Source organism: Phascolarctos cinereus, unplaced genomic scaffold, assembly GCF_003287225.1.
Source record: "Phascolarctos cinereus isolate Bilbo 61053 unplaced genomic scaffold, phaCin_HiC Scaffold_2;HRSCAF=192, whole genome shotgun sequence".
Classification (NCBI taxonomy): Eukaryota; Metazoa; Chordata; class Mammalia; order Diprotodontia; family Phascolarctidae; genus Phascolarctos; species Phascolarctos cinereus.
Window position 1 is genome coordinate 273,495,500 of NW_027555625.1, and position 19,218 is coordinate 273,514,717.

Genomic DNA, 19,218 nt, shown 5'->3' on the forward strand with positions numbered 1-19,218 from the left:
ACAGCTATATTGACATAGAATCATCAAAGTACTCAAACTTTTTTTACAGAACCTAAGAACCCTGATGTATATCCCTTGTACCAAGAACCATGCCTTGCACATAATACAGACTTGATCAATATTAGTTGAATTGAATTGGGATAAGGCTAGAAGGTGGGTCTCCTGACTCCTAGTTCAGGGTTCTGGCCCCTGAACTGCAGTGTGTCTCTTAGGTGGGGTGGATATTGTGTTCTTAAAATGTAGCAGGACACATGCTTATCATCAGTATAACCTGAAGAGCCCTTCACATTTCACAGGATCTCAGAATTCAGAGCCCTGATGAATCTGTCCACTTACCATCACCCCTTTGACCCATCCGAATCGCACCGGGTCCCCTGGTGGCTTCTCCCCGGCTGCACTGCTGGCATCTTCCACCAGTCCATCTGACAGCTCATGGCTGGACCGTCTCTCAAAAACCAGGGAGTGAAGGTGACCGCCTTCCTGCTGGGAATGCCAGGGATTGGTGGCTCAGTGTCCACCATCGGGGAAGATAGGGGGTGAGGAGGACAAAGAAAGGAGTGCAGAGTGGGTTTTGGGGAATCCCCATCCTCCCCGGCATGGGGAGTTAGGTAGGCTGGGAGGGAAGTAGGTGCAGGAAAGAGCCCTGGTAGGAGCACAGGAAGGAAAAGGATTAAAAGAGTGTGCTGAAGGTATGGATGGCCGACGTGGCCACAACCGCAGGGCTGACATGGGGCAGAGAGCTTTAAAAATAGACAGCTGAATTAGGCATCTTCACAATGCTGAAAACCATTCAGAATGTCTTCAGTTCCAAAGCTGGGGCTGAGTACCAGGTACAGGGAGCTAAGGGCTAGTGTCCAGTATAGTTCTTGGCGTGAGGCCTAAGCGCTGACCCTTTTGGCATCTGTATCATGACAGTGTCTAACAACTCACACTTCATGTATATTGTCTTGCTGGTCTTCACAACAATCATGTGAGGTAGATAGTATTATCCCCAGATGGGGAAATTAAGACTAAGGCTAAGGAACCTAATGTTCCACAGCTAATAATCTGTGTAGCTGTGACTGAACTCTAGCCTTCTGACTTTCTGTTTAAGTGCATTGCCCCCAGGTCTGTGTTTGCTTGGCACCTGAATTAGTGATTCTCTGCTGACACCCCTTGTTGCCATCTTAACTAAAACATCATTCTCCCCTTTCTGTGTGGGATAAGTTTTTTGGTTTGTCTTTGCACTGCTAGATGGTCTGAGGGAGTAGGCCTTTTTTTTTTAAACCAAAGTAGTCTGTGGAGTGGAAGCAGTTCAAGAACCGCTGACACAGAAAGGCCCGGAGACTATCTAGACCAGCCCCAGCATTTGCTCTTCCCATTTTATAGTTGGAGAAAGGGAGGCACACCAAGTTACACCACGGATGGAGACAGAGATAAGTGTCTTGACTTTCAGCCTCTGCCTCTTCTTTGGGCTGCTCAGCTCCTGGTTGGTGGAGATGTATGGGTTGATATCAAACTAGAAGGAAGAGAAGAAAAAGGCCCTTCCCACCCCCGACTTGATCCTGCTCTTGAAGGAGTGGGGGTGAGGTGGATGAGGGCAGGACAGGAAGGCGAGGGGCAGTAAAGGCTTTGTTCTCACCTTCAGGAAGGAGTGGAGGTCGGCCAATGTGGGCCTCACCTTCTTGACTTCGCCTGGCCCGGCACTATTGGCGTAGTATTCATAGGCAGGCACGACATCGATGGTGTTATAGCCAAAGGTCCGCATGTAGAAGGTGCTGCTATGGGTGGTGTCATAGGCAGCGGGGGGTGGGTCAGGCTGCCCATAGTGGGGTCGCCCCCCGTCCTCACCCCCTAACAGGGTGCTGATAGTGAACCGGCCACTGCACAGGGCAGGATCCCCAGGGATCTCAGAAGCCGGCAGTTCAGCCATTGCGATCCTGCCAAGACGTGGAGCAGCGGAGGAGTGAGGAGTGTGTTGAGGTGTTTGCGTGTGTATATGTGTGTGCAGTGGAGAGGCTGAAGATGTTGGGGGCAGCTTTATATGCTGAGGAACCAGTGTGTACCAACCAGCCCCAACCACCCAGAGCTGGTGAATGGTCCCCCAGGGGTGGGAAGAGGAGAGAAAAAAATAATGTGCCCCTTTCTACCTGATTGGCTTGGAGATAAGAGAAGCTAGAACTGTGACCTGAGGACAGAATTGTAGCGCATTCTACCTCCCTCCTCCCCACACCTGCTTCCTTATTGGATCAGGGAGAAAAGATCTCAGTTTACCCCCTAGGGCTCTACCCTTGGACTTGGTGAGTCAGGGGCTTTTAAAGTACGAGGTTACAGTCCCCAGGCAAGGAGAGAACAGCTTCCTGATAACCTCTCTGGGCAGAGTGGCACATCAGCTATCCAAAGCTTCAGCTCACCCTGCCATTTCCCAGGGGGGAGAGCCAAAGGAGGATTGGGGCAGGGAACAGATGCTCCCCTTAGGGGCAGGTGCTTTTGATCTCGTCCTGGAGCTTGGCATCCAGCCCAACTGAACTGCTGATGTTCAGGGGAGGGTGTTTCAGCTTTGTGGGGAGGGGTGGTACTGTGGCTTTGAAGGAAAGTCCATCCATTTATTCATTTTTTGTAACTCCTTGCAGCTTCAGCAACCCCTTCTCTCTCCTCCACTTTCCCCTCTTTTTCTTGACTGTGGCTTCAGACTTACTCCTACCTCCTTCTTCTAGTTGCCTTTCCTGTACTACTTTTAAGTTCCCTGCCTAAGTAACTTTATTCCAAGTGTTCTTAATTTGGAATCTATGAAAAGATTTGAAGGGTAGCTAGGTGGTGCAGTAGATAGAGCACCAGTCCTAGAGTCAGAAGGAGCTGAGTTCAAATTCAGCCTCACACACTTGACACTTACTAGCTGTGTAACCCTGGGCAAGTCACTTAACCCCCTTGTCTAACAAAAAAAAATTGAAAAAGTATTTTGATAACTATATTCCAATATGATTGATTTCTTTGTAATCCTATGCATTTTTAAAAAATGTATTTAAAGACACAGCCTTCATCAGACTGCCAAAGGGATCCATGAGACACACACAAAATTAGGAATCTTTGTTTTATTCAGAGAATTTTTGATTCCCCATTGGGAAACTGAACACAGCTCAGCTGGGCCTGGGGCAACCCAGAATCTTGGCATCAGCTTCTTCTAAGGAAAATAGCTTTAGGGCTGGACCAGCCTTTGAGATCATTGAGTTCAACCCCCTCATCTTACAAATGATGAATTTGAAGCCCAGAGAGTTTGTGACTTGCCCAAGGTCACACAGCTAGTAAGTGTCAGGGAATGGGATTCCAATCCAGGTCTTCTTGACTACAAATCTCGTGAGTGCTCTGTCCCCTATAGCACATGGCCTTCCTAAGAGTAAACAGAAGAGACAATTAGAGAGAGAGAGGCAGTGAGGATAAGATTACAGGTAGTGGAAGGAGTCTACTAGAGTTGAAATCATTGGAGATGTGGGATGGACTTCTAGCCCTAACACTTACTAGCTACTTGTCCTGGAAAAGTCACTTTCAAAGCCTGTTTCCTTAGCTAAATGATAACACACGTGCTCCCCATATCATGGGGTCATTGTGAGAACAGCACTTGGTAAACCTTAAGGCGGTAGAGAAATAAGAACTTTGATTGTAAACCTGAGGATGCTGAAAAATAACTCGGTATTAGACCTGGACCTTGGGTCAGGTTCACTGTCCTTTCATAGACTCCCATCATTGAGGGGGCTATCCTGCATTATCATTACCCACAGTTTGGGCATATGTCCAAACCCTACTTTCTCATGATAGACTCTAGGCAGGTTAACCTTTTCTCCATGTTTCCAGCCATCCCCATCTCTTGATGATAAAGGGGATAAGATTAAAGATTATTGAGCTTAAAGGGACCACTGAGGTAATAAGGACTTTCATTTTAAAGGTGAAGAAGAGGGATCAATCCATAAACACTTATTGTTGTTATTCAGCCATTTTAGTGGTGCCCAACTCTTTATGACCCCATTTGGGGTTTTCTTGACAGATACTGGAGTGGTTTGCCATTTCCTTCTCCAGCTCATTTTACAGATGAGGAAACTGAGGCAAACAGGGTTAAGTGACTTGACCAGGATCACACAGCTAGCATCTTAGGCTATATTTGAACTCAGGAAGATAAGTCTTCCTGACTCCTAGTACTCTATCCACTATGCCACCTAGCTGTTCAAACATTTATTAAGTACTTACTATGTGTCAGGCACTGTGGTAAGCGCTGGGACAAGGTGATTTGTTCAAGGTTTGTCCAGTCAGTATGTGTCAGAGCTGAGATTTGAACCCAAGTCCGTTGACCTTACATCAAGTGATCTTTTCACTGCTACTGTGACCTCATGTCATGAAATCTGCAAAAACAGGACCTCTTTCAGTTGGTAATTTTCAGGACACATATACAGAGGCACATGCTCTGTGTGTGTCCCATATGTATGTATAAATACCCACACATACGTGGTATAAAGAAGTTAACGTAAGACAAAATTGTTGGGCAAGGATGGGACACAAACCAACATGGAGTAGCACTCTCCTCTTTCCCTAGGATATCGAAGGGAGTTTGAGGGAGGCTTTCAGGAAAAGTGCTATTTTATTGGATTATAGGATCATCAATTTTAGAACTAGAAGGATCCACAGAGGCCACAGAATCCAACTCCTCATTTTATAGACATGCAAACTAAAGCTCACAACAGTTACATGATATGCTCAAGGTCACACAGCTAAATAAATGTCTGAATTAGAATTTGAACCTAAGTCTTCTTGATGTGGTATTCATGATGTCATGCTTCTCAACGTGAAAAAGTGGTTTCCATTAAAGCAAGGAGATGAAGAAGTAGGTGGTATGGTGACAAGAGCGCCAGGCCTAGAGTAGTAAGGCTCATCTTGAGTTCAAATCTGGCCTCAGACACTTATTAGCTGTGCAACACTGGGCAAATCACTTAAACCCTGTTTGCCTCAGTTTCTTCACCTGTAAAACAAGCTGGAGAACAAAATGGTAAACTACTCCAGTATCTTTGCCAAGAAAACCCTAAATTTGGTCACAAAGAGTTGGACACGACTGAAACAACTGAATGACATCAATTGAAAAGCTGGAAGGCTAAGATGGATAAGGCTGTGGCTACCAAGCCAGGGGTAGCCACATTTCTTTCAGTAATGGACCCCACATGATTAAAAATTGCTATGTGGGGCTGCATGGAGCTTGATTTCAGTAGTTTCATGAAAGAGAATGTGCTTTCACAGAGTCAGGTCAATAGACCCAAGCAATTGTGAAGTCACTGTGAAGTTTTTCCACAGAGGCAGAAGCTTCATTAGGCTCCTACTAACTAGCTCATGTAGGCCTAGTTAATTAAAGATTGTTTTGCTAAAAATTTCAGGAGGTTCCCCCTTCCTCAGGGTGAGGGAAAGTTGCTTTGGTCAGCAGGCTACCTGCTGGATGATCAGAAAGTAAGGGCCAGAGTTTGCCAACAAGAGCCTTTTTTTTTCCCCTTGGGTCCAGTCTTGTGATTTCATTGACAAAGAAAATTCCTAGTGTGGCTATTCCCTCTACAGTACAGATCTGCCACTCTTCTTTAACTTACTCTGAGAGGTTCAATGACCTGCGCAGGATTGTAGCACATGAGCCCTCTGTGGAGTATACAAAGGAGGCAGTATTTAGGTGAATTTGTCTAACTTCAAAATATTAAAAAGTTAATTGACTTGTCCAAGGTCACACTGATAGTAGGAGAGTTGGGATTTGAAGTCAGAGAACTCGACTTTTTACAAAGAGCCTTCTTTTCACCATGCCAAACTTTGACTGAGAAGACGGAACTAAGTGGCTAACGTCTGAAAAATAGTTTATGGCAGAGGTGAGATTAACCAGTTTTGTACCATACGTTATGCAAAGACAGGCACACTGATGAACTGTTAGTAGAGCCATGGATCGGTCCAACCCTTAAGAAAAGCAACTCAAAATTAATTGAATGACTAAAATGTCCATCCACTTGGATTCAAAGATTTCTCTGCTAGGCTTATACCTCAAGGAGGGACAGAGGATAGGGAATGAACCTGGCATTTTATTGGCACAGGAAACTCTCTACTGTAGGATGGTACCTTTTCTGCAACTTGTAGTCCTCAAGAGCCGTGTAGAACATGGAGAAGTTAAATAATTTGCTGAGGCTCACAAAGCCAGAATTTATCAGATACAGGAGGACCCAAGTCTTCCTGGCTTCAAAGCTGCCTCTCTATCCCCAAAGAGGTCATTGATAACAAGTCCCCACAAAGACTTAAATTAGGAGTACTTAATTTGAGATAGCAGAATGACCAAGCTTGGTCCCAAAGAAGAGATGAGAAGGCATGCTTTGTGATAAGGAATTGCTCTCTGGGAGGGCAAGGAGGGATTGAAGCATTTGGGAATATAAAACAAAAGAGAGCAATATAAATTTATTTTTAAAAAGACCACTAGGTATACGTGGTTAGCTGAAAGTAGGGAAACTAGCTGGCAAAGGGAATGGCACTTCTAGAGCTGACTGAAGACGTACGAGAGCTATGGGTGTTTGACTAATTTGCTCCCTACGTCATCTCTCCAATGCAGGTCTGAAATCTGCCTTTTACCTTTTATCAGATGATTTGAGGTGACTCTCCAACTTCAGGAGAGAGGAGTGTGTAAACAGGGAGCTTCCCAAACCTCCATGGCCTGGTCTTTGTTTCTGTCTTAGCTGCAGATTTTGGAATGAGAGTCCCTGAAGGGGTTTGAACCTCTCAATGGGTCACAGGCCCAATGAGCCCCTTTCTACACTGATGAGAGTTCCCCATCACCCTTCGTTTGTCCTGAGGGGGGGAAGATCAAGGGCTCACATCTGGAACCTTAGTCTTGCAGAAGTGCCAGTTTCCCCCAGCATGGCGTCTGCCAGCCAAGCAGAGCAGGGCGAGAACTACCAGCAGCAAGCAGGAGAGCTCCCAAGTGCGCCTCTAGGGCTCCCAAAATCAAGGGGCTCACGCCCCATTAAAGAGCAGCCCAATTTCTCCCACTCACTCAGCAATTTTCCATTCACTTCACCCCCAATGACTTGAGTGTGGGGGAGGGAAGTTATTAATTTACTCCCATTGGTGTCTTTCTGCAGATGTTATCTCTTGCCGCTCTGAAATTCCCGTGTGACTGGGTAATTTTGTAACCACCTCACATGAACCTCAGTCTAGGTTTGAAGGTGGAACAAAACCCTGATTACCAATTTTCTTGTCTCCATTTTGTACCTACAAATATGTGTTACCCTAGGCTACACTTTGGTGAGCCCCTTATGAGCAGGTATTATTTCACTTCAGTCTTTGTAGCCAGTACCTACCACAGTAGGCTCTTAATAATTGGTTGTTGATTGATTGGTACTTCCTTTAGTTTAAAATCCGGAATGGGTTAACTCACCTTTTTGACTTCAGTCTCCTCGCACATATCTCTCTGTGTGGGGTGCTACAAGAAAGAGCTAATTTCACTTATAGAATGAAGATAAAGGAAAGAGTCCCAGCAGACATTTGGGTGGAGTTAGCCAATCCTTCTGAACTATCCCCTCTTTCCCCTGCCCCAACCCAGTTCAAGGGTGTTCTCACTGCTTTTTAGGGGCTGGATGTGCAGTCTGTGACCTCTGCAGGGCCATTACTTCTGTTTTGATCTCTACCTTTGGTGGACGGGGGTGGGGTGGGGGGGAAGACGGACAAAATGATGTCAGCTTAATTACACAACACACCATTGGTGAGAAACTCATAAAAATATTAGAACTCATGGGTAGGAGAGGTTGGGGGGGGGGTCCCTGATTCCAAGATCACCAATAAAGAGGATGATCTCTCTTCTGGAGGCCTCAAGAAATGCATTCCTTACTCTACCACTCCAAATCGTGGATCACTTATAATCCCATAGTTAGAGCATCCCAGAAATCACACACACGTACAATCCCCTGACTTCTGCAGATTGGCCATTTATTAGGAGGCTGGGAAGAGGAGAAAGAGCAGCACTCAGAACGGAACACTCAGCGGTAGCAACACTCAACAGATGGTGGACTCATTGCAGCGATATGTAGGACTTCGGGGGCTGGATTCCATGCGTCTTCTCAGCCTTCTGAAGGAGAGCGGTATGATGCAACCCTGGTGTGGTGAAATAGCCGGGTAATAGGAAGAGCTGCTTGTCGGCCTGATTCACAACACCAGCTGCAGCAACAATACCAGAATCCGTGGGGGCTGAGGCTTTGGGGCTCCTGCCCCTTCCAGGCGTGGTGAGGTGGTCAGCAGCATGGCAAATCTTTAGACGGACAAGTAGAGAAGCCCCCATCCTTTTCATGCCCTCCCATAACCACTCAGAGAAGTGGGGTTCCTTTTTGTTCCTGTCACTAGTGTAACCCTTTTTAGCTCTGGTCTTGGCTACATGTCTGATGCCTTTCCACAGAGCATGTGGTTGGCTTCCTCACAGCTGGGTGTGCATTGTCTTTCTCAGGACCCAAACTTGGCTGGAGAAATCTCCAGTTAAGGGACCTGACCAGAGTCATAAAACCACTGCACCAAAATGAATTTAAGTAGTGTGGCAGGAAGTATTCTCAGTCATAGGAGAAAACATGGGCTAAGCAATCAGCCTAGTCAGCTACCTTTCTTCATTTGCTCTACTCCAGTTGCCACTGGATCAAGTTAATCTCCCTAACCTTTATAACTTTTATTTTTAAACATGTCCTGCTGTACCCTCCCACCTAAAGCAATTTGGGAAATGCAGTCATTCTGCTAGACCTGTGTATTTCAGTGGGGCATTTCTTATCAGAATGATCTTTCAATGGGCTCATTTTCCTCTCCCCCAAGATGGCAATTAAAGACTAGATGCCCACAGGGGACAGAGGCCTCTGACCTAGCCCTGCAGAAGTGGCAAGGGTCTGGAATACCAGCCATTACTAGCCTAGCCTCTATCTTCCAATGTAGATGGCAAATGAGAAGGCTGCAAGGTGTGGATTTGGAATCCAGAGGCTTGGGCCCAAATCCTGGCTCTTACACATACTACTAGCTGTGTGATTTCAGGCAAACTCCTTCAACCCTTCTAGGTTTTGGTTTTCTCATCTGTGAAATGAGGGAATTGAACAAGATGGCCTCTTATGTCCCTTCAGGCTCTAAATCTGTGATCCTATGAGGAAGAAGGAAGATCCTCAATAATGGAGGCCCCTCTAAGAGGCAGCTAGATGATCTCTTGTTGGGAATATGGTAAAGGGCTTGGACTAGATGACCTCTACTCTCTAACTTTAAATTCGTATGGTTCCATGACAGAGAGCATGGATGAAAGGACAAGTTCTTGTTTCAGTGTGGTCCAGCAGGAAGAGATCTGAGTCCTAAACCCAGCTCTGCTACTAACTTCAGTACAGTTAGGCCACTGGGCAAATTCCTTTGCCTCTGTGTGCTTGTTTTTCTTATTTGCCAAATGGGGATGCCACCTATCCTACACATCATAAAGAAAAAAAATGTTCTGAGGATGAAGAGGGATAAGAAATTAGAAAGGCTTTAAAGAATTGATAGCACTCTGCCTAATTACCTATGATACCAAAAAACAATAAGGAAAAGACTGACCCACAGTCAATTCCTCCTAAATTGATTATGGCAAGGGCAGGGTGGCAGACCTGCAGAATGGGAAGAACTTTCCATAATCTAATCCAACCTTCCTATTTCACCAATAAGAACATCGTGGTATGAACAGGGGAAAAAATTCTGCTCTTCTGAGGTGAGGAACAGAATGAGAAATCACATCATCTTACAGTAAGTGGGAGGGTCCTTACAGGTCATCTAATCCAACCTCCTACCCCAAAGAAAGAGGAAAGTGCCCTCTATAAATCCAACAAGGGGTATCCAGCCTCCACTTGGAGGACACTACTTGTCAAAAAATTGCCTTCTGGGCCCCCGAAGCCAAGTGGGTGGCCTTCTGTCTTTCACTGGCAGGTATGACTAATACCAACTGGTGAAATACCAAATGACACTCACAGGTTGTATTTAACCTGGCTAGACTAAAGCTGGAAAAGACAAGAGACAAGTGATAATTTGCTGCATTCTGAGATGGCAGCTTGGCTAAGCTACCTCTACTCTACTCATCCCAGTCTGGGACTTGGCTGACTGTACAAGAGAATGCTAATGGAATAACATGATCGCACAACAGCATCTGCCACAAAATGCCACGAAAAAAAAAAAAGACAGGAGTCGTAACAACACTGGTCACAAAGTTAGCACATCATTAGCCAAGAACCAAATGACCACTTTCCCTTGCAAGTCCCACACAAGGAGAATGAATCCGCTTCTCCACAAGGGGGCCCACCTAACCTGTGTTCATCAGCATAACCAAATGTTTCCCATCTAATCATGTGACCTTCCACAGGCCTCACAACCTAGACCTAACTTTGCTATGCCAGAAATATGACCACCACTTGGGATGAGATGCTAAGCAGCAAGAAATTACTGGAAGTCACAGTGCTGCAAAGTCTCTCAAATTAGGGCAGCAAAGGTGATACAATGGATAGAGTGCTGGCCCGGAGTCAGGAAGACTCATCTTCCCAAGTTCAAATTTTTATATTTACGACCCGTGTGAGCACTTAATCACCTAGCCTTTCTGGGCTTTAATTTGCTCCGATATTGGGGTCAGACTAAATGATCTCCAAGGTCCCTCCTAGCTCTAAATCTATAATCCTGATTCTAAATGGAGTCTCTTAAAAGGTACTACTGTTCTAGCTTCCTCTTTATGTCTACTCTTCTGTCAGTTACTAAGAGTGGTCAAGAGGTCAGAATGAAAAAGCTGTTTCCTAGCAATATGAACTTATATACATAAAACCACTTTTCTAAAATAAGATGGTGGTGTGGCCACTGAAAACACCTCCCCCTGGCTTTTCAACCCTGTACTGTGGCCAAAGAAGGCAGTTCTGATTTTCTCTATGTGTGAAACATGTAAATGTGAAACTGTAAAAGGCTAAAATATGAAATATCACAGCTGACAGGGTGCTGTCTGAAATGTGCTGGGTAGGATCCTCTCCTAATCCCTCCTGTCAGACACATGCTAAGGTGCCTTCAGTTAGTATTGAGCCATTCATTTTAGTTTTAGGATCTTGCTTCAAAACACTGTTTGGAATAGGTTACGTATGCAGGGACTTTCCTTGATAACAAACTGAATGAGCTACTGGTAATGTCATCTTAGACTGCTTTTCTAATTATAGCATGTCCAGAACAAGGGGGCTGATAGCCTCACCTACCCTGGTCAGAATAAGCCTCAACTACTGGGTTCATTTCCACACACCTCATTTTAGGGGGCACTGACAAACCAGAATGGATTGCGCTGGAAGGGACCTTAGAAATCATCTAGTCTAACTCCCTTTACAGATGAGGCCACTGAGGCTCAGAAGGGTTAAGCTGACTTGACCAAGGTCAAATAGATAGTGACAGGGGTGTGATTTAAACCCTAGCCCTCTGACACTAACCTAATCCTCTCCATTCTAACATGCGCAGATGATCCAATTGGAAACTGTGTCACACAGATATTAGTTGATGGAATGGGATTTTTAAGCCTGAAGACTTAATGGGCTCATGGTAGCTAATTTCTAATATTAGAAAAACCGTGGTCAGACTTTCTGTGTTACATTTGAGTACAAAGTGAGCACCAATAGATGGCAGATACAGACTCAAAATATGGAAGAACACTGATGATTAGAAGTGTCTAACGAAGTAGTCACTTCTACGTGTTCAAGCAGAGGCTAGATGGATACCTAAATTGGTCCAGAAGATTGAATTAGATGACCTCTGAAGTCCCTTTCATTTCTAAGAGTTAGTGAACTAACAAACATTTATTTGGCCAGAAAAGAGAATAAATGCATTAGGAATAGCTCTGGAAGTCAACTTGGGGCCTAGAGATTTCCTTTTGGTAACATCAATAGGTCGGAAAGTGATTTTTCTTGATTTTTTTTTCAGGTTGTTTCTAATTTAGAAACTTAAAATCTTGGAGCTACAAAAGACCACAGAAGATCCACTTCACCATTTTCATTTTAGAAATAAGATATCTGGAGTTCAGTAAAGTGAAATGACTTGTTCAAACCACGTGACTTGTTGGTAGCAGAGATGTTATCAGAATCCATGTCTCTCAAGTCCCAAGGCATTAACCTTTTCACTGGATATTTCATTTGAAAGAACAAGTAGTACTAGGAATTTTCAGATTAGAGATAGGATCTGTAGTGAAAGAAACATACTAAACAAAGGAATTATTTTATGGAAAAGGACATGCAGATTACAGCTTCCCAAACCAATGTCTGCAAATACACCATAGTGACAACCGTTAAGAAAATAGGGAAAGCAGGACAGATGGAAATAAGGCAGGCTGAATACAGCAAAAACTGTTTTGTTTCTTTTCTCAAAAAAAAAAGCACAAATTAAGAGGACCTTACATGTCTCATCCTCCTTCCCTCCCCCCCACTTACAAATTTCACTTAATTTGAAATTCTTGATGCAGAAAACCTTATGCCGTTCATGATAGCTAAGGTCACTGCCGGGCACACAATCATACAGCATGGCCCAGACATCATGGCTCTTCTCCTATGTATATCAATGCCTAATTCCATTTAGTGCCTCCTTTCCCTCTAAAGTGAATCCATCTTGCACTATAATTTCCATCATCTATAAAACCACAGAGGCTGCAACAAATCACAGGAACCCACTTTAGCAAGAGTGCTTCCAATCATCTGGTGCCACATGGCCAAAGGCCTCTTGGCAGTATGGCAAGTGCCAACAGAGAGAGACAGCTGGAATGGGACTACCATGCACCATCCAAATGGCTCACAAATAACTTGGCCCAGCAAAGAGCTTCCCCAAATGAAGCTGCAGTTCTATTCAGGCCACCCAATGTGAAATGACTGTGCCTTTCACATTGTGTCCCCCTGCACCTTGGGTCCTGCTGCTGTCCTCTAACTGGGGTAAGAGAACAGAAGCCAGAACCGCCCTCCCCACCAGAGAGACCTGGAGGCTCAAGGAGACCAAAGTTAAAGGCAATAAAAATGAGACACAAAGCATATTTAATTGCTTTTAAGCTCAATGCCAGAGTTCCATTAGGATCTTTTTTTGCAGGAAAAAGGTATGCCCATTACTAAAGCAAAATTTAAACACTTCTACAGTTTCTTTCCCTTGCTGGGGTAGCTTGTACTTTCTCTTCTTAAAATAACCCAGCCCCAACAGCTACTTTTGAGACAAAGTATCATGTTCTTGTCCTGATGGGACCTCTTTGCCTCTGCTTTTCAGATCCAATTGTTGCAACAGAAATAAGTGTGAACCAAGGCAAGTTAAGTTTTCCCAAGTAATCACTGCACAGCTGGTAATGGCCCAGGAGAAGGATACTAGGGCTGAGAGGCAAAGTACGGGAAAGCTTCAAAAGCTTGGCCTTGAGACAAGGTTTACGTGTCTCCAGCTCAGGACAGGAAGTATTTCTGATACAAGGAACCTTGGTGCAGGACATCTGGCAGTCTGTCAAATAAGGCTGCATTACACACAGGTTGACAAATAAATACAGTGCTTCATTTTGTGTGGACACCTGGGACCACAGCCAACTCTCAATTACACACAGCAGGAAGGAAGCTGATGGCAGTATGGACAAATACAACTTAAAATACATCCCAAACCTTCATTTCAGGGTACAATCCTAATATCTCTTCCCTCTAATCCTTCTACCTGAGCTTTAAATAAGAATAATAGCTCAATTCCACTTCTCCCTGGGGGAATGTTAAGTAGTAAAACTGATGAAAAAGTGGCCTAGGGGTAAAACAAAGGGCCTTCATCATCTAGAAAGTGAGTAATTAGTGTGGGAGAATTGAAAGCTGGCTGCTTTAAAGCTTTGCAAATTAGCTGCATGCACTGATGTTCAAGCAAAAAGTGGAATATAAGTCAGGAGGCAGGAACTCTGTGTGTATACCTAAAAATACACAAGTGACATTACATGTTCTCAGGGCTCCTCAGGAGGAAAATGCCCTGGTTAGTTCATGAGCTATAAAATCAAGTTTCATGAGTTTTATAATAAAATGCACATTTCCACCATGAATTTTGCAAATTATCAAGTGCCTCCAATTTGTTGACCACAGAGTTTAGCTGACCTTCAGAGCTTTCTTCATTAGAAAACAGTCATACATTTAAAAATCCTCATCTATCAGTGTTTTGGCAAGAGTACAACGATGACATAAGCCTAGTTTTCTCTCTTCTACCTTGGCATTAAATGTGCCATCTCCCAGATGATATGAAGTTGTGGCTAAAAGAAAATCTGGTAGGTCACATTAAACATTTAATGAGGCAGAGACAGATTTGGATGCTTAATGGAAAAACACAACGACCACATATACAAAGCTAAAAAGTAGTAAGTAAGCCATCGGTTTATACATATCCTCTTATGAGTCTGTCACTGAGAAATTAAGTATGGGAGACAATTCTACTCAAACGAAAGGCAGAGACCTTAGAGCAGGGTTTCTTGAGCTGTAATCTTATGAACCCGTGTTTTAAAAAATATTTTGATAACTATATTTCAATGTAATTTATTTCCTTCATAATCCTATATATGTTATTTTGTGCATTTAAAAACATTATTCTGAGGAGTCCATACGCTTCACCCCAACTATCAAAAGTTAAGAATCCTTGCCCTAGAGGTAATGTGGCTGGTTGAGTTTGGGGCTTGGCAAGAGGAGGAAGTGAGTTCAAATCCCACATCTGACACATAATATCTGTGTCCACAGGCAGATAATTTAATCTCCCTGCGCCTGATTCTTTCTCTATAAAAGGGAAACAATAATACTTACCTCACAGTACTGTTGTGAGACTCAAATGAGATAACGTATGTGAAGTTCTTTACAAACTTTCAATGGCTAAATAGAGCAGAGTTTTCAACTTAGCACAGTGGCAAGCGCACTGCACTTGGGAGGCAGAAGACTTGGATTAAAACCCTCAGTCTGCTGCTGACCACTTACTTGCATGACCTGGAGTAAATCACACCACCTCTCTGAGCCTCACTTTTCTGACCTATAAAACTAAAGGTTTGGATTCTAAAACCTGTAAGTTCCTGTGATCCTGTGATACAAACTAATGGCTACTTATCTGATGGATCATCCTAGATGCAGGGCATCCTAGAGCACTGTGTATGTAAATGAAAGATCACTGAATAAATGATACGAGGTAACTGCTCCACAGCCTCAAAACACAGCTTAGAACATAAATTTCCAGAGGGTCCGGACCACATCATATATATTTTGTAAGCAGCACTCCACGTGCTTAATTCTTTCAGCATGTCTGTAAGTTTGACAAAACTGAAGACTCAAGTTGGAGTTCATAGGTTATAATTCAGATTTCACTTTGAAGATGGGCAGCCAGGGCAGGTGTAAGAAAATCAAAGCAATGCAACATCTGCCGTGAAATCTGACCCCTAGGCCTCTGAACAATGATCTATAATCAATGTGATCCCCATCTTCTCTCTTAGTCTTTTGTTAAGGAAGATAGTTTATTATAGAGTGGATCCTGGTAAGGCCTGAACTGGTCAGCTACCGAAGGTTTCCTATTTGATTACAGAAGAAGGCACATTCTCTCCTGGAGACACGGGACTTCAGAGTCACTGCTTTACATTTTCAGTGTGAAAATTATGACAATGTGGTCCATTCTCTACAAATGGGATTTAATTCCCTTAGCAAATACTATCAGGATGACTTATTTAGCCATTTCTTTAGTTACAGTGACATGTTTTTAGAGGAGTCTTAAAGGCAAATGAGATATAACTCATCAAAGCCTCATTCCCAGACGACCTCACAACATGTGAGTAGCTCTCACATCTCCAGGCTGTGTATACAGAAGTACAAACACTAGGTGGCTTATCCAAGTATTGCCTTTGTTAACAAAACTCCATTTCATCTCTAAGTCCTGAATCTTTCCACCAACGGTCAAAGTGTTCTTCCTCATCCCATCACAATCAACGTGACACCTGCAACTCCAAGGACTTGTTTTCTCCTTTTCACTTTCTACAGTCATTTGTGAACAAATAGAAAATCTCAATCTCTACTCAGCAATTTAATTTCTCTGGGCCTCAGTTTCCTCATCTATAAAAAGTAGTGATCATACTCCCCTCTCTATCTCATTGAATCGTGGTGATGTAGAGATGAGATAATGAGAGTAAAGTAGTTTTGGAGTCTTAAAAGCACTAACTATATAACTGCAGGCTGTTATCAGTAGTGATGATAAGTGTCATATGTCCTAGTCTCTGAATGTTCAATATCAATAACAGTACTTTTCCAAACATTATTTGCTCACTTTGAGTAAATTTTCATTCTTTTAACTTTCCCAAATAAAATCTATTTTCTTTTCTCTCAATGGCCTAGGACTAATAATAAGTCTTCTACAAGACACAAATAATAACTTAAAAAAATTTAAAGACAAAACAATAAAAATAAAAGGATGTTTAAAAAGAAATACAAATCAAAGAAATTTATTTGTGTTGACAAAAATACAGAATAGAAAAAATAAAATAAAATAAAATAAATGGGGCCCATCCCTTTGATGTACTAGTAACATGTGAATACTCTCTTAATTCATAAGGACCTCCATTTGCACCAGTCTTGCATTTGTGTCTCCTGATGTCCTATAGGGGATCATCCCAGCAAACGTAATCAATGCCCGTGCTTGACTTCGGAGTTGCTATGAGAAAGAGGGGGGGAAAAAAACCCTCGGAGTTAGTTTTCACACATGGCATCAATGTGTTGTAGAGAGTTACCACCATGTTCTGAGCTGGCTAAGCATGAATAGCATTTCTTATGTTCTTAGCTGATGGCTATCAATTCTGGTGTCCAGTAAGTAAAGTTTAACTGGGTTAATGAATTAGTTCTCCTAGTTGAAAGAAGGATTATTTAGCAACCAGGACTAGCTCTGAACTATTCACGAAGTAACAAGCCATACTCCTTAAAATGCTCCATTGCTTTGATACCACAGAACAACTCTCTTCTAGTCAAATCTACTATAATTTTACTTATCTCTTTCCTAGGGGATTTTCATTTCAACAAATGAGGTGATTTCTTGTGGCTTTTTACTCTCTCATCCCAGAAAGATTAGTCTGTACTTTTTTTTCCTTTTCTACTACTTTGCACTCTCTTTTCTCTATCCTTCTGTTCTTCCTTTCCTCTTTATAAGGACCCAGATTAGCACCCTCTTAGAGTACTCAGGGTAAGATGCTGCTGCCTCCTTTTTCAGAATAAAGCAGATGTTTATATGATATTCTCAGGAGAATATTACAGGGAAGATGAGACTGCTCTATGTGTTTAAATGACAGTGTATCCATCAGCAATTAAGAACAGGGCAGTGCTTACTCTCTATAAAAAGTAAAGCACAGAACATGGAACAAAGAAATTTGAGATGGTAACTTCTGTATACAATAACAAATGTGTTAAGTTTAGGGTTGTGGAATTGCAAATGTCCCATATGAATGAATGTCTGATGCCTATCCCAGAGCCCTATGGAAACAGAAAAGAAAAATATTAATTGGAATGGAAAGGAAAACACTAAAAGTATCCATCCTGGATTGGTTGACAAGACAGTGAAAGAAAATTAAAAGTCTATAGACATGGAACATTTACTACAATTAACTGATGAATACTGAGGAAGAAGAAATACTTCTGCTTGAAAGTGAAATGGGAGGTGGTGGAGATAATGGAGAAGTGAAAAGGGAACTATAGGTAAGATGCCCCAACAAATTTAAGATGACAAAAGAGTGCTCATTATTTGTTCTTTAAAGGCTTATTAAAAATACATGGACTCTATTTTTTAAGATATAATTAGGCTAGAGTTAGAGTGAAGTGTGTTCCCAGCTGCTTCAATACAATACAAAATGTATTTGGCATCTGGCAAATGGATTACCTTATTAGATGGTATTTTCACTTTAAATTTAGATGGCCACTTTCTGGGTAGGCAGTACTGTCCTCAAAGCTATCTTTTGTGGTGGTGAAAAGGACATGTTTAGGCTTTTTTTTTTTTAAGGTGCCCTACGGCTACAGCCAATTTAGCTGGTTTTCAAATGATGCACTTCAGATGTGGAAAAAATGGCCTGGGCACATCTAGTAGCTAACTAATATATATTCCCTCCTCCCTATAAGTATTTCCACTGTCAAACTCATCCATCTAAGACAAGGGTCATAAGATAATCTCCAAAGTCTCTTGGAAGTTGGTCAAGAATGATGTAAGTTCAAATCAACAAAAAATTAGATTTGTATAAAGGTGTAGGCAAGGTGGGTAATGTATGCTGGGATATGATATAAAATACGTAGGACGTGGCCACACTTTTAGCTCCCATTGCCTTTGACCTTGGCTTAAGAGAAAAGGGCTACATATGGCTTCAGAAGAGGCTTATCCATGATAACCCTGGACTTGAAACAAACATAAGGGTTTTTGGGTAATGTCTCCAGTGTTTTTAGAGATGAAAAATTTCCTATCACCTGTTAATTACACATTTTGCAACTGAAAACCTGATATTATATAGAAATATTAAACAGCAAACATTTTGCAACATAAATAGTTATAGGATTTTCAATGAAGCTAAGTCTACTACTGTTTTGTCTAGTGCCAGTCAGGTTTGAATATTCTACAGCATGAGGAAACTTTTATACAAAAGTAAGCTGAAGGAAAAAAATGGATAAAATAATCTAATGCCTTACCATGCTTTCCTAAAGTTTTACTCTATCAGCTACTTTATTCCTACTAAGTAAACAGCCTTGATTCAACTGTTCACATAAGAACATAAGCCTGAACATAAGAACAGCTTGTAATGTTGTTAACTAGGATTAAGACTGTTCTACCACTGTTTTTCAGATGTAGTTTCCCTTCTATGAATTAGAACTTTACAAATCAGCATTAAGAGCCTGCTCAGGTGACCTGGAAGTTCACAAACTCCAAATACAAATCAGCTTTATGTTTAGGGATGATATCTCTGTCAAAGTTCTACTGTGATGCCTTGTCATATTGTGGACGTAACGATGGGTAGGTGCTTTAATGGTTGTGCCACTGGAATCCAAATTCTTCCATATTCTACTAAATTGGGAAAGGCCTGACAAGAGACAATAAATGCTATCTAAAGACGGGCCGAGGTACATGTAAACAGCTCATTGTCAGAGACTAGTCATAAGGTGACAAATATTTTTAGTTAACTGCAACACTGAAGAACTGTCTACTATAGGGCTGCAATCT

At 42.5% G+C, this 19,218-nt stretch overlaps 2 protein-coding genes across 6 annotated transcripts in view; both read right to left on the reverse strand.

The window, feature by feature from the left end:
• Positions 1 to 1,979, reverse strand: part of SLC12A3 (solute carrier family 12 member 3) — a 50,753-nt gene extending 48,774 nt beyond the window's left edge. Inside the window, exons 1-2 of one of the 2 annotated variants that reach the window (XM_020965773.2) lie at positions 1,622 to 1,979; positions 337 to 480 (exon numbers count right to left, since the gene is read on the reverse strand). In XM_020965773.2, the coding sequence (XP_020821432.1) occupies positions 337 to 480; positions 1,622 to 1,912 (435 nt within the window). In that variant the 5' untranslated portion in view covers positions 1,913 to 1,979. Of the gene's footprint in view, positions 1 to 336; positions 484 to 1,621 lie in introns of both variants that reach the window. The other variant, XM_020965772.2, reaches the window with a different exon arrangement.
• Positions 1,980 to 16,458: 14,479 nt separating this feature from the next.
• Positions 16,459 to 19,218, reverse strand: part of NUP93 (nucleoporin 93) — a 136,506-nt gene continuing 133,746 nt past the window's right edge. For all 4 annotated transcript variants that reach the window (XM_020965598.2, XM_020965599.2, XM_020965600.2 and 1 more), the window contains one exon: positions 16,459 to 16,683. In XM_020965598.2, coding sequence (XP_020821257.1) covers positions 16,573 to 16,683 — 111 coding nt within the window. In that variant the 3' untranslated portion in view covers positions 16,459 to 16,572. The remainder of the gene's footprint in view (positions 16,684 to 19,218) is intronic.